The 15070-nt window shown below is 35.8% G+C and overlaps 1 protein-coding gene across 2 annotated transcripts in view; it reads left to right on the forward strand.

The window, feature by feature from the left end:
• Positions 1–12173, forward strand: part of PPP1R1C (protein phosphatase 1 regulatory inhibitor subunit 1C) — a 110703-nt gene extending 98530 nt beyond the window's left edge. Inside the window, exon 5 of one of the 2 annotated variants that reach the window (XM_012785799.2) lies at positions 11628–12173. In XM_012785799.2, coding sequence (XP_012641253.2) covers positions 11628–11716 — 89 coding nt within the window. In that variant the 3' untranslated portion in view covers positions 11717–12173. The remainder of the gene's footprint in view (positions 1–11627) is intronic. The other variant, XM_076005368.1, reaches the window with a different exon arrangement.
• Positions 12174–15070: the final 2897 nt, after the last annotated feature.

The raw sequence follows: 15070 nt of genomic DNA on the forward strand, positions 1-15070 counted from the left end.
TAATATTTTTTCTCCTTCATATAAACTATATAAGATAGCTACTCTTTATAAAATTTGAGCAGTATATTGTTCCTTTGCGTCAAGAACTCTTAAAAATTTTTTTTAAATAGGAAGAATTCAGAAAAATGGTATTAGCTCACTCACAGCGAGTTTGTTAAATATTTATGTAAAAAGAAGAGCGGCTGTGATCTTACATGTGGAAGACAAGTAAAACAGACCAATCTGTAGGGCAGCAAATCTAAGAAAAAAGTAGGTCATCAGGCTCCCTGGCGATGCTATGAATTGCTATTTTTTAGAAGGATGGTCAGAGAGTAAAACTGCTTATGAACAAGGATGCTTAAGTGAACAATGGTAAATCTTGCCCGAAAGGCAGGGTCAAAGAGAAACAGTCGTGAGGCTCAGAGTGTTAACTTCATGTCCCAAGGTCAAGCACCGGATAAAAGCAGAACAATTTCCTCATTCCAGAATCTTCCTGGTGGCCAGCAAGCTGAATCATGGGAAACTAACTGAGCTGAGGCCCCCCACAAAAGTGGAGGAAAACAGCCTCAGGATATGGGGGGGTCCTGAGCAGATTTTGAGACAATGAACTCATCAGGATTCATACTTTCCAATAAAAGAAAATTTTAAGTAACAGGAGAATTGCTGAGGCGGCCAAAGTGTAATGGTTTTAAATATCATCTAAATAAACAATGATAACTTCCACATTTATACCTGAGCCAAGAATGCTCACCTGATTTCAGACACATATATCCCTATATCCTTTGGAGTATACATTGGAAATCTCATGTTTAACATTTCTAAACTGAACTTTAGATAATCTATTTAAAGCTTTCTTTATCAAACTCTTCCCCATCTTAGTTAATGATTATTTCAGTAACCTTGGCCAAAAACTTTGGTGCCATATACTTGACTCCCCTCTTTTTCTTATACTCCATATCCAGTTTTTCCATAAATACTATCGATTCTGTCTTCTTTTGCGCAGTATATGAACACTTAACATCTTGTCTATTGTTAATTTGATGTGAGCCCTTATGTCTCACTTGGAATAGTGCAAGAGCCTCTTTTTTGTTATTGTTCTCGTTGATATGTATTTTTAAAATTATGGTAAAACATAAAATTTACCATCTCAACCATTTTTATAAGTGTATAGTTAGTTCACTAGTGCAGTAGTGTTAAGTATGTTTACATTGTTGTGCAATAGATCACTAAAATTTTTCAGCTTTCAGAAATGAAATTCTAAACCCATTAAACTACTTCCTATTTCCCCTTGAAATAGCCTCCTAACTGGTTATCTTGCTTTATCCTTTGCCTCAGAACAAATTATTCTCAATATTGCAGCATAAGTGACTATTTTTATAAATTATTATGCTTTATATTTTTAGATCGGTTTTAGATTCACAGAAAAAAATTGAGCAGAAAGTACAGGGAGTTCCCATATGACCCCTGTTGCCCCGTTCCCGGGTAGCACGCGCACAGCCCTCCCCATTATGAACATCCAGAACCACATGGGTGCATTTGTTACAGGTGAAGAACCTGCATTGACGCAACATTATCACCCGAGTCCATAGTGTAAATGAGGGTTCTCTCTTAGTGCTGTACAAGCTATAGGTTTGGATAAAGGTGTATGATATGTATCCACTGCTCTAAAAATTTTCTGTGGTCTATCTATTCATTTTTCCCTCCACCCTAACCACTGACAACCACTGACTTTTTTACTGTTCCCTTAGTTTTGCCTTTTCTAGGATGTCTTATAGTTGAAATCATATTATGATTTCTTATATATCAAGTAGGTTGCTTTATTCAATTGTCTCCTCTCATTTAATTTGCATTTAATGTCCTCCGTGTCTTTTCATGGCTTGAAAGCTCATTTCTTTTTAGCAATGAATAATATTCCATTGTCTGGATGTACCACAGTTTATATATCCATTCTCCCGCTGAAGGACATCTTGGTTGCTTCCAAGTTTTGGCAATTATGAACAAAGCTTCCCTAAACATCCATGTCCAGGTTTTCGTGTGTACATAAGCTTTCAATTCATTTACATAAATACCATGGAATGATTTCTAGATTGAATGGTAAGAGTATTTAGTTTTGTGAGAAATTTCTAAAATATCTTCCAAAGTGGCTGTACTATTTTTTCATGCCCACCAGCATTGAGTGAGAATTCCTGTTGCTCCATACCTTCACTAGCATTTGATGTTGTCAGTGTTTTGGTTCTCAGCCATTCTTTTTTGTTTTGTTGTTCCAGCATATTATAGGGGTACAAATTTTAAGGTTTCAAATAATGCCCTCCCCCCCCCAAGTCTGAGCTTCAAGTGTGACCATCTCCTAGACAGTGCACATCTCACTCATTATGTATGTATATACACGCCCCCTCCTCCCCCCTCCCACCTGTCCAATACCCAATTAATGTAATTCCTATGTGTCCACTTAGGTGCTGATCAGTTAATACCAATTTGCTGGTGAGCACATGTGGTGCTTGTTTTTCCATTCTTGGGCTATTTCACTTAGTAGTATGGATTTCAGCTCTAGCCAGGAAAATACAAGATGTGCTATATCACCATTGTTTTTTAGAGCTGAATAGTACTCCTTGGTATACATATACCACATTTTATTAATCCACTCATGAATTGATGGGCACTTGGGTTGTTTCCACATCTTTTCAATTGTGAATTATGCTGCTATAAACATTCAAGTGCAGGTGTCTTTTTTGTAGAGTGTCATTTGATCTTTTGGGTAGATGCCCAGTAATGGGATTGCTGGATCAAATGGTAGATCTACTTGTATAGCTTTAAGGTATCTCCATATTGCTTTTCATAGAGGTTGAACTAGTTTGCAGTCCCACCAGCAGTGTAGGAGTATTCCTGTCTCTCCACATCCACACCAACATCTATTGTTTTGGGACTTTTTGATACAGGGCATTCTTATTGGAAATAAGTGATATCTCCTTGTGGTTTTGATTTGCATTTCCCTGATGATTAGAGATGTTGAACATTTTTTTCATATGTTTGTTGGCCATTCTTCTGTCTTCTTTAGAAAAGTTTCTGTTCAAATCTTTTGCCCACTTTTTAATAGGGTTGTTTGATTTTTTCTTGCTGATTTTCGTGAGTTCTAAGTATATTCTAGTTATCAGTCCCTTATCAGATGTGTAGAATGCGAAAAATTTCTCCCATTCTGTAGGTTGTCTGCTTGCTTTCATGACTGCTTCTTTGGCTGTTCAGAAGCTTTTTAATTTGACCATGTCCCATTTATTTATTTTTATTGCTGCTGTGATTGCCTTTGGGGTCTTCTTCATAAATTCTTTGCCTAGGCCAATGTCTAGGAGAGTGTTTCCAACATTTTCCTCTAGAATTCTAATAGTTTCATACCTTAGGTTTACGTCTGTTATCCAGCATGAGTTGATTTTTGTGAGAGGTGAAAGGTGTGGGTCCTGCTTCAGCCTTCTACAAGTGGCTATCCAATTTTCCCAGCACCATTTATTGAAAAGGGATTCTTTTCCCCAGCGTATGTTTTTGTCTGCTTTGTCAAAGATTAGATGGCTATATGAGGATGGTTTTATATCAGGGCTCTCAGATCCGTTCCACTAGTCAACATTCCTATTTTTGTGCCAATACCAAATTGATGTAATTACTACAGCTTTGTAGTATAGTTTGATATCTGGCGTATTAATACCTCTCATTTTGTTTTTATTGCCTAGAATTGCTTTTGATATGCGGAGTCTTCTCTGGTTCCAAACGAAGCATAAATTTATTTTTTCTATATCTGTGAAGAATGATGCTGGAATTTTAATAGGTATTGCATTGAATCTGTAGCTTATAGATGTGTTGTGGCATCTCATTGTTTTACTTTGCAGTTATCTAATAACATATGATGTTGAATATCTAGTTGTATGCTTACCTGTCATCTATATGTTTTCTTTGCTGAGGTGTCTTTTCATATCGTTTTTTCCATTTTTAATTGGGTTGCCTATTTTCTTATTGCTGAATTTTAAGACTCCTTTGTATTTTGGATAACATTCCTTTATCAGATGTGCCTTTTGCAAATACTTTCTCTCATTCTGTGGCTTGTCTTCTCATCCTTGAAACTGTCTCTCACAGAGCAGAATTTTAAAATTCAAATGGAGACCAGCTTATCATTTTTTTCTTCCATAGATTGTGCTTTTGGTGTTGTATCTAAAAAGTCATTGCCATACCAGAGGCCATCTAAGTTTTCTCCTGTTATCTTTTAGGAGTTTTATAACACTATGTTTTACATTTAGGTGTGGATTCATGTTATTTGTGAAGTATTTAGGTTATGTATCCCGATTCATATTTCTGTAGGTCCATGTCCAGTTGTTCCAGCACCATTTATTGGAAAGACTCTCTCTTCCCTTGTATTGCCTTTACTCCTTTGTCAAAGAGCAGGTGACTGTATTTACATGGGTCAATTTCTTGACTTTCTATGCTGTTCCATTGTTCTATTTGTCTATTCTTTCACTAATGCCAGGCTACTGATTACTATAGTTTTATAATAAGTATTAAGGTCAGGTAGTGGCAGTTCCCTCCACCTCTAGAGGTCCCTGCAGGTCACCATTTACTTTGGCCCCTGGCCAGACTCAGCCTCTCCACTTGGTAGCCTCCCAAACTCCATCTCCTTGGTGGTGACCTACAGTCAGTTGAATTTGGGATATTCTTATTTAATAAAAAGCATACCAACACTGTCAGAAAACTAGAATGTACATTTATTAATTCAAAATAAGAAATATTACTGTCAAGTAGAGATGATATTAGTCTAGTCCTGCCTTCTCTCCTTGTGAGCAAGCTCTGGTGTTAACAGAGTTACCCTGTGGTGAGCTCAGAATCAGAGCTGGGTGATGTGCTTATGTGACTGGGGCAAACACCAGTGTCAGGCTACTGCTTCCATAGGGAAGTACCCTGCCCGGAGGACAGAGCCTTCTAAAATGCCAGCACAGGATGTCCTTCTCTGGATATACTTAAAAAACCCAGACATTTGTTTCTGTGGCTGTAAATGCAACTCTTCTTTTGTTATTTTATTTGTAGTGCTTTCAAGACTAACCACTGACTCCTGCTGATCAATGCATTCTTTATTTTAGATATGCTATTGTGTTCAATCAATTTCAGTCAAGTCTTGCAGGCGAGGGAGCCATTCTGTCTCTTTCTTAAGTGAAATTGCCTAACACTCTTTAGCTCCATTATGTGTAGGCTTAAAACATTTAACTCTACTCCTATATTCATGGGAAACGCATTAGCTTCAGAAGAAAAAGGGGGTATTAGAAGGTACTTGGCTGTAAAGGGCAAAAGAGACACAATCTATCAATGTGATTCTCATCCTAGGCCAAGCAGCAGCAGAATCCTCACAAAATTTTATATATATATATATATATATATATATATATTTTTTTTTTTTTTTTTTTTTTTTTTTGGCCTGGTCAAAAAACCCCTTAGACCTCTGATAAAGATGTGGGCTCTTTACATTTTGATAAGTGATACCAGGTTACTCTCCAAAGATATTGTTTGACTTTATACTTCTAACAACAGCATGTAATAGTACCTTTTCCCCTACCTTCTTAGTATTTACTGCTAAACCTCTCATTCATCTTAGCTTTACTCTTGGGCAGCAGCTTTTGTAAAATACATAATAGGTAAAAATATATATATAAATATATGTAATATTGATGAATATCACATAACATGTTGTCCCCATTCCCATGTATGATGAGGATAGAAGCATATTACACATTTACTGCTCTGCAGAGAAATACTTCCTTGAGTAATGGGGAGTTGAGTGAAATGATTTGCAGGGAGTTGACTGAAATGTAGTGCATTGATTTGTAGTTGCTATTAATTGGCCAGTCACCATATTAGAACGGAGATTAACTGCTGTCTACATATACTTTATTTCTAATAAAGTAGAAAGGGGCAGATTTATGGTGAGTCTAGGATATGATATGTTTTTAGCTTTGGAATGAAATCAAGATGTCCCTTGATCTCTGTGACACTCCACGTATGAATACATATAGCTATTCATTACAAATGAATGACAAGAAGACTAAACAAATACAATAAATACAAAAGCATTTTGGGAATTGTGAAATCTGAGAAATGGTGGGCCTTTACTGAGGGGCTTTTCTATATCATATTATAGGTTACATTATGTTCCTTGAGTTTATCTAGCACAATTATTTTGATAACACTTAGGGAGTCCATGCTTAAGTAACTATTGGGAAGCCATCTTTTTAGCTCCATAGAAATCACTCCTTTGTACTTATATTAGGCTTTCAGAAGGCTGATGCCTGCTCGATGTATTTTGTAAATAGTTTTTGCATAGACATCAGGTTTGCTGTTGCCCTTAATCTAATAAGCATGTTACTTAATAAATGGCTGTCAAAATTACTGTCCCCTGAGTTAGAGCTCGTCTTTTCCTTATTGGAACTTTCCTAATGCCGTAGAAGTGTCTACGGCACTTCTTCATTGAATTAACCTCATTTATATGCACATTTGTTACCTTTTGGTCTACATCCTCATCTGATTTGTATTTGTGTCTCTCTCATACTAAGCACACAGTAGGAGTTTTATTACACATAACTCATATTGCTTGATGACTATGTCTCAATCTTTATGGAGTCCATGATATTTTTTCTGTGTCTCCCAGGGTCCGTGCCAGGTATGGGCACAGCAGAGAGAAAGGCTGCCCCTCCTAATGATCTGAATGTTATTTATGACTTGGTTGTATTATGGGAGTGTTCCTGGGAAAGGTTAAACTGTATTTCCTGACTCAAAATTCTGTTAAAAGCAATAACAACAATAACAAAAAGGTTGAAAAGTCACACCTAAATCTATTAGCTATGTAAAATCCTTTGATAATCAAAAAGGCCCTATGATCCCAAGTCACCATATTTTCCTTCAGCTTCTAACTTGGGGAAAAAAATCAATGAAAGTAGAAGATTAATTCCTGGTGACCCAGGCAAAGAGCCCCCAAAAGCAATTAGGGGGCAAAGTTTCTGTCCTAGCTCACCCCAAAACTACTGTGTGATATTAAGCAAGTCACTTCACCATCTAAAAGGGTTTCTTCCTCTTTAAACTAAAGAGATTAGACTAATATTCATAGTCATAATTATTTGGGGGTCAGAGACCCCTCTGAGATTCTACTGAAAAGTGAGGAACTTCTTCCCTAAAAAAGCACAAATATAACTATAAACAGAATTCTAAGAGGGTCAGAGGATCTCTAAAATATACCCACAGATTTCTCACAGGACTTAAGAATGATTTCTAAGATCCAAGGTATGCAGTTGAAAAAAAATGAATCCATTTACATTTCTACTCCCAAAAAGAATTAGTTTTAAAATGTGGATCTGGACCATTATTTCATTGAAGTTATGATTACTTTTTTTGGTAACTTATAGTAGGCACAGCAGAGAAAATTTTTCAGTAGTATAGAATATTTCATATGTGGATTAATAGCATCTCATGGTTAGTGAGGTTATTAGTTTATCCTGCTCAATGAAGGGACCATCCATAACTCACCTCAGAGGTGGAAATTTAGCTTTGACTTGAACACATATGGTGACGGGGAGCTCATTCACATGCCTATGGCTGGGCAAACATAAAGAATTTAGAATTTTTTCTTTATATTGAGCTATATTCAGTCCCCACACATAAATGTCAGCCATTGACACTACTTCTGTTCTCAGGAACTACACAGATTAATTTTATTTCTTTTCCCAGTATTTTAGGAATTCAAAAGCAGCCTCTATTGTCCTCTATTACTTTTCTCTATAAAACATACCAGTTTCATCTAGAATTCCTCTAGAGAAATGAGTTCATAAAATTACTTTTAATCCCAATTGCTTTCTTTAGTGGTCCTCTTGAAACACAGAGTTGAGAACTAGGCAGGATGTTGGGGAAGAGGTCTGGGCAACACATGATTAGAGAGCAATTTCCTTTCTTATCCTGCTGACTCTGCCGTTGGGACTACCACTAACCCGCCAAGAGCTCTGTGCTAGAAAAGGTAATTTCTATTGGGTCATGTGAAATTAGTTAGTGGTGGTCACCTAAAACTCCAACTATACTCAGTCAAGGTTGCCCTCATACTCTGTTTCTTGGACCCCAAATAACCTGTCTAAAACCCAAAATCCTGTTGACCTCTACCTTAATTACTTAGGTCATCATTCTAATCTTGAAAACATTTTGGAATGCTAGTTTTGCCATTCATGTCATCTTTCCTTCCAAATTTTGTGTCATCTACAAATGTAATAAACCTGCCATCTTTGGCTCCAAATTAATTGATTAATAATATTCACCTGTGGTTTCAAATATAAGACCCCCCTCTATGGATTCACTATTACTAATGTTTCACTCAGTCACTTCCCAGCTTTATCCAATCCATATTTAACCACCTGATCAACAGAATAGAGAAGAGCGTAAGTGTTATGTACTTCTTGGGAGCAACATTTTTTTCCCTTTTTATCTTTTATTCAGTCTACTTTCTTTCCATCCAATTGTATTTTCTTCATTCCTTCACATTTTTATATTCCATATCCTGGTCTTACATATGGTCTCTTTTCCCCCGTGTTCATTTTGCTACAAATCAAAGAACCTCCATTGTGGTTTTTTGGGATTCCTTTGCCTTTTGTCTGCAAGCAGCCCTGGCTGGGTCTGTGCTTGCCCAGGGAAGCTCTTTGCCACTTGCCAAGCCGCAGCCCCTGTGCAGGTGAAGGACTTTCCTCATGCTCATAGCATTTGGCAGAAGAGGAGTTTCTGAGAAATTGATCAACACCCCCAGACCAATTTATTTTCCTCCACCTCCAGAATGACATCAATTGTAATCTTCCTCAAACATCAAATGAAGATTTAAAGAAAGTTAAAACACAAATGATATGTGTTTGGGGATGCAGGAGAGGTGTGGGGAGAAAGAAATTATTAGAAAGTTCTCAGAAGACTTCACACTTTAATCTCAGTGTTATTGCATCTTTAACCAAATGAATATTGCTGATGGGAAAAGAGAAAGATTGCCTTAAAGGCTGTTTCAAAGCACAAATTAACCAACCATCCATTATCCAATTGAAAAATGGCATTAGAATAAAGTGCTTTGGGAACTAAAGAATCTAAGGTAGGTGTTCTGCAGAACAGCTCTGTGATAACACGTGACCCGCTCCTGCCTGATTAAAGCTTTTCATGGACATAATTAACATCGCAACAAATAAGGCTAGAAAGGAACCCTTCCAAGGTTTGTCCAAGTAAATAATTTACTTTAAAAAAGGTTGACTTTCTTATATAACCTTGTGACCATTATTATTATAAAATACATTACATGTAGTTCAGGATAAGCAAGTAGACCTATACAAAAGTGTGGAAAGTAGTTGAGTAATGATTTAATAAGTTGGACATTTTTCTTACTGATTTTTTTCCTTACATTTGATTCCCTCATTTAGACAAATCAATGTGGGCATAAAGGCATTAATTCTCATTTAAAGAAAATTGTCTGAAACACAACTTCCTTACCCTGTAGTTACCTGTGGATGAAAGGGACGAACTCTGGAGTCAATAGAACCTTTGCAAACCTGAGAAGGTATGGGAAACCTCAGCTCAGGTGACTGAATGATTCCTGTGCTTTAATATTTCTGAGGGAACCCCAAGAACTTTGAACCAGATTAACTGGTATGCTAACCTATGATAAATCCTAGACAATGATAGGAAAGTCTAGGTCAGCATCCAAAAAGCTAAGGGTGAAAATGAGTTGTGTCCCCTGATAATGGAACTTTATGATGTAATCATTCATTCATTTATTCATTCAGTGTATATTGAGGGACTATTATGTGTCATACTTCTCTTAGCACCTTCCCATAACCCTGAACAAATCACGTATCTTCTCTAAGTCTAAATTTTACCATCCAGGTATTTCCCTTAAGGAGTTGTGAGGTTTAGTGACTTATATATTTAAGACTCCAGCAGAGTAACTGGTTGGATGCTCAACCTCCCTTCCTCTTTCTTTAGCATTGAGATTTCTTTTCCATGTAATTTGTAATAATACAAAATAAGTCCCATTTCTTAATAACAAATTTCTCTCTGCAGTCTTGGATCAACAAGAATTGTAAGTGATCTGTGTTTGCTGATGAAATTAAAGTATTTAAATATTATTACAACTGATAAAATATTTTTGCAAGATAATCCACCAAGCCCAAGGATATCGTTCTTTGTCAAATAGCACTTTGAGGCTTGCTGACTGCAGTGCATACAAATTCACACATTTCTTGAGCCTCTTTGTTTCATAGCAAACATGAGCAATGACTTTCTTTCATTTATTAAACCTTACTGGAGCGTTTTCCAGTAATACTTTAAAAAATCTCATAAACCAATTTTCTAAAATATAAAAAAATATAAAAATGTTCACATTATGCATAGAATTTCAGATAGAATGATGTTTTAACAGAATAGAAGCAAGGGAAATGAAAGATAATTCTGCAGATTGAGTGTGGTTGTAGCAGTTGCTTTCTGATTTATATTATAAATTTGAATTAATTTTGAAAAAAATGTGAAGATAGATCATTGTGGAACTGCCAAAGGCATATACCAAATTGTTACTTCATTAATTCAATCATTTAGGTAATAGATACTACTGAGTACCTAGTGTTTGCTAGGCATTGTGAAACTATATAGCTCCCAATGTCAAGGAGTTTACTCTAATGAGAAAGATGTGTAAACAAATACAGTTCCACGAGGTAATTGATACAAGAGGTGATCCAAGAGCAGGGGTGAATATGAGAAAGATGTAGCTAAGTCTACATGGGGAATTGGGGTAGCCATCAGAGAGGAAGCAAGCTGATATGGAAGGGTGAGTGGTAGGCACATCATCAGGTTGTATGAGTAGGATAAAGATGTTTGGCAGTGAGAACAGAAGGAGGAAAGCATGGATGCCTAAGGGAGTGTGGAGTGGTCAGGACACAGGGGAAGAGTAAATTAGCATTGTTAAACCACAGATTACTGTGAAAACAGGAGCAGGCAGGACTGGGGAGAAATGAAGCCCTGTAGGTAGGGAGAAGCAAAATCATCTAAGCCTTGTGTACCAGGTAAAGATACGCCAATGTTTTCCCCACTCTGTAGGTTGTGGGGGAAGTCACTGCAGAATTATGAACAGTGAAGTTCTGTAATCACATGGGTATGTTCAGGTCCCTAAAGAAGACAACTAACAATGTTGTGATTGTTTTGTTGTTTATAAGTTACAGAAATGGCAAGCACACCCTTTTGTTCCTAGGGATTTCAATGGTTCTCCTAATAACAGAATTCAGAAATGCCAAAAGCAACATTCGAACTAAATGATACATCAGAATTATAATAAGAGCCTGTGAGCAGATTTTTAGTTAACATGCTTTTAATAGGCTGTGGTGCAATCCTTAATGGAGAGGATTTAATTATAAAAGATAGCTTGCTGCTAATGGAAATTTGGCTGGGTGAGTTTTTATTGCTCAGTGAATTAAAAGGTTTATATAGGATTACATTGTTAAGATTCTTGGAGAAAAACACATAAACACCAATGAAAACTTCCCATTCCTTTTCTTTATCTCTTCCAGTAAAGCAGTGAATCTGGCAGAAATAAAACTCTTTTGAATTTTGTCTAATTTTTGTAATTTCAGGGGTTAAGCATCCGAAAGGCCAGAGTGAACCAGCATTCCCTGAAGAAGAAGAAAGCATCAATGAGAGAGAGGAGCAGTGGGACCATTAATTGCTGGTCTGCAGCAAGAAGGCTTCTTGGGGACACTTGAACTGTTAACTTTTCTGAATATCTCGTGAAACTCCACTGCTAGACTTCTGGAAGCATCCTCCGCCTCTGCACTCCACACTCACACAGTAGTTATGCACCTCCTGGAAGCTTCCTTGACTGAACTTTAGAACTAAGTACATACTGTTCCACATCACTTATAATTAAAGAATAAGCATTTATTTTACAGTGATTTTTCTTTTTAACTACGTAGAAATTTGCAGAACATGTGACTGTTCTTACTTTAATACTGCCAGAGCTTGATTCCTGATGTCTTACTGAGAAGGTTTGCATTCTAAGGTCAAATGTAAATAGCATCATTTAAAGAGTAAAAAAATAAATAAGTATTAAGTACATTTAGATGATGGTGTGTGTGTGTGGGTTTAAATTAAAGAGGGATGTCTAATGAAACTTTCAGGTTAAGATCTGCATTTACCATGTTTCTGTACAGAGAACAGAACACAGTGTTCATTTCAAATGATGAAGAAATGTGTTTTCGTGATTCAAAACACCACAATATTAGATATTAAACATCTCTTTCTCTCCAACACCACATTAATGGTTACTTATAGAACCACAGAATTCTCTTCATTTTTAAAGCTGGGAGATATGTATTTTCTAGTATTTCCTCTAGTTATTAAGAAAGAAAAATGATAAATCTAAAAAAAAAATGCCAAGTCTCCCTGCCCCTTTTTTTGCCTATTACTTAAAATTTAGGCCATCTATTTCCTATTTCACTCTAATAAATAATCAGCATTTTATTAATTATCTATATAATAAAATGAAAAATTCCATTAATTCATGCATGTAGTTATTCATTCATTAATCCAGTAGTTATTTTGTATGAGCTTATCCCTAGTAAGGTACTCTGCTGGGAGTTATAAAACTAAAGGAAAGATAATACTTCTCCTATAGAACTGGCAGAAAAGATAAAGCATTAGTATAAAGCAAAGTTTTACAGCACAGTACATATTTATTAAATATAACTTTGGGAAAATTTGAAGTTCTGGAGTTATGAACAATTTAAATTATTCATGACATTTGAATGCAAAGTGTCTAAAATTTATCACAAAATTTAGTGGGGATGGAGGTATGCCCAATTTGATCCCAATATTGATAATATTTGAGGTCCAAATGTATCATGGATTAAAAAAAAACAAAAAGATATCTCAAAAGTCAGTAAAGGAAAAATTAAGACAGGAAGAAAAAAGTCAAATGTGAAATCCACTGTGGGGTTTTAATATCACAATTCAAAAAAGTAAAATGATTGTTTCTAATTTTGAATATGAATATATAATATAGAGATTAAAAGAGTTTTATTAAGTTATAAGAGAGTACAGTAGAGGTAACAATCATTTTCCTTAGCATATTTTCCCCAAGAAAACAAAAGTAAAACTCATTGATAAGTAGTACCATGCCTGTGAATGAGTTTTCTAGTTCCTCCTTCCTTCTCTCCTTCTTCCCTCCCTTCCTTCCTTTTTCTTCTCTCTCTCTCTCTCTCTTTCTTTCTCTCTCTTACTCTCCCTTTTTATTTGGTAAGCTAAATTTTTCTGGAGTTTCTAGCCTACTTGCTATGACTATTTGATTTACTAAGTTTCTCTTTACTTAAAACCTGATTAAGGGCCATATTTGCAAGTGATTCTGAATTATTTGTGTTTGGAAAACATCCAAACACCCCTTGAGAGTATTTTGTGTCTGACGTACTAAAAAAAAAACACAGAAAAACTGCCCTTCCCTTTTGTTGAACAGATACTTTAATACATGCTTTTTCAAAAGGACTCAGGCAGACAAAAAGAAACCAAAGCATTTGCTGATTTTGTAACATCATTTGGGGACATAAACAGAATGACTTCTGGATTCTTCTGTTTGTCTCCATTCTTAAAACACAAAGAGATCAAAATTAAAAGCATAAGTTTTCTTTGGGAAATGGTGGTTTTTCCTATTCTGTTCTCTACTCTCAAACACAAAGAGATCACAAAAGCTTAAGTTTTTCCTGGGAAATTTGTTGGCTTTCTCAGAAATTTGAAGGAAACCAACTGAGATAATGGCTTTTCAGTTTCCTTTTTACACAATTATAGTTTACAACAAAATTTTCTTCAAGAAGACAACTTGGCTTCAGTTTGGCAAAATGGGCAAAGAAACTTTCTGGCCAAAATAAAACAAACAAAAAAACCCTTTATAGTTCCCAGGCCACATTTATAATTCACTATAATATAATGAATGCTTAGTAGATAGGCTTTGAGTCACTCTGACTTGGACTCAAATTCAATTTCTAGCAGATTTTTGACTCAGTTTCTTCATTTGTGAGATGGTTATAATCATACCTAATGTACTGGGTTGTTGTTAGACTTAAATGACACATGACCTAAAAAAACGCTTAGCCCAACTTAGTGAGCATTTAATAGTTGGTGTCTATTATTATTAGAGGTAGAAAGGAATTCAGAGTGATCTATCTAAATCTTATCTAATGCGTGATCCTCTTCAACGTCACGGGCAAGTGATTGATCACCCCACTTATTCTTGAATAACTCTGGCTGTACCCCAAGCCAACCAAACAGCTCTGATTGTCCTTCTGTGTGTTAAACTCTCTCCTGCTCCTACACACTTACCTCTTCCTCTCTTATTGACCTCTGAATAAACTTTAACAGAATAATTTTAACTCTTTTCCTATATCTCAGGTGTTCAGACGTTGAAGAACATTCTGATGTCATCTCCTAAGTGGCCTCTTTTCTTCAATAAAATGTCATCAGTTCCTCTGGAGTTTTTCTCAGTACCCTGGCCACTCACTTTGGGATCCTCTTCAATTGTTTACACTGAATGTAAAACAGGCTATATCAGGTGAATAAGTTAGGGATTTTTTTTATCCTCTTATCCATGAGCTACAGGCAAAGAGTGTGGCAGTGCCAGCAGGATTCTAGGCCAGAGTTCTTTCTATTGGACAATAATAGAGCTGTATAGCATGAGAGTCTTTATAAAAAACAAAGTTCTCAGACTAATTTCTGTTCTTAAAAATTTCCTTACCACCCACTTTTAATTTTAATTCATATATGCTAATGTTTTCTACATTGTGGAAAACAAAATGATTTTAGGTTGGCCGGGGATGGACAAATTATTTTATTTTTATAGTTATAAATACCATTATAATATGTATTACAAATATATATAATTAGCAATACCAAATCCATGATTTTGTAGCTATTGCTTAGAATGAGGCAAGTTTAAAGTGTGAGTGTATTTTAAGTCTATTTAAAGAAAAATATTAAATTGCTATAGCAGAAGTGGTACCCCCAAATCACAAAAGTAATATACAATTAATAA

Source organism: Microcebus murinus, chromosome 8 (genome assembly GCF_040939455.1).
Source record: "Microcebus murinus isolate Inina chromosome 8, M.murinus_Inina_mat1.0, whole genome shotgun sequence".
NCBI classification, from domain to species: domain Eukaryota; kingdom Metazoa; phylum Chordata; class Mammalia; order Primates; family Cheirogaleidae; genus Microcebus; species Microcebus murinus.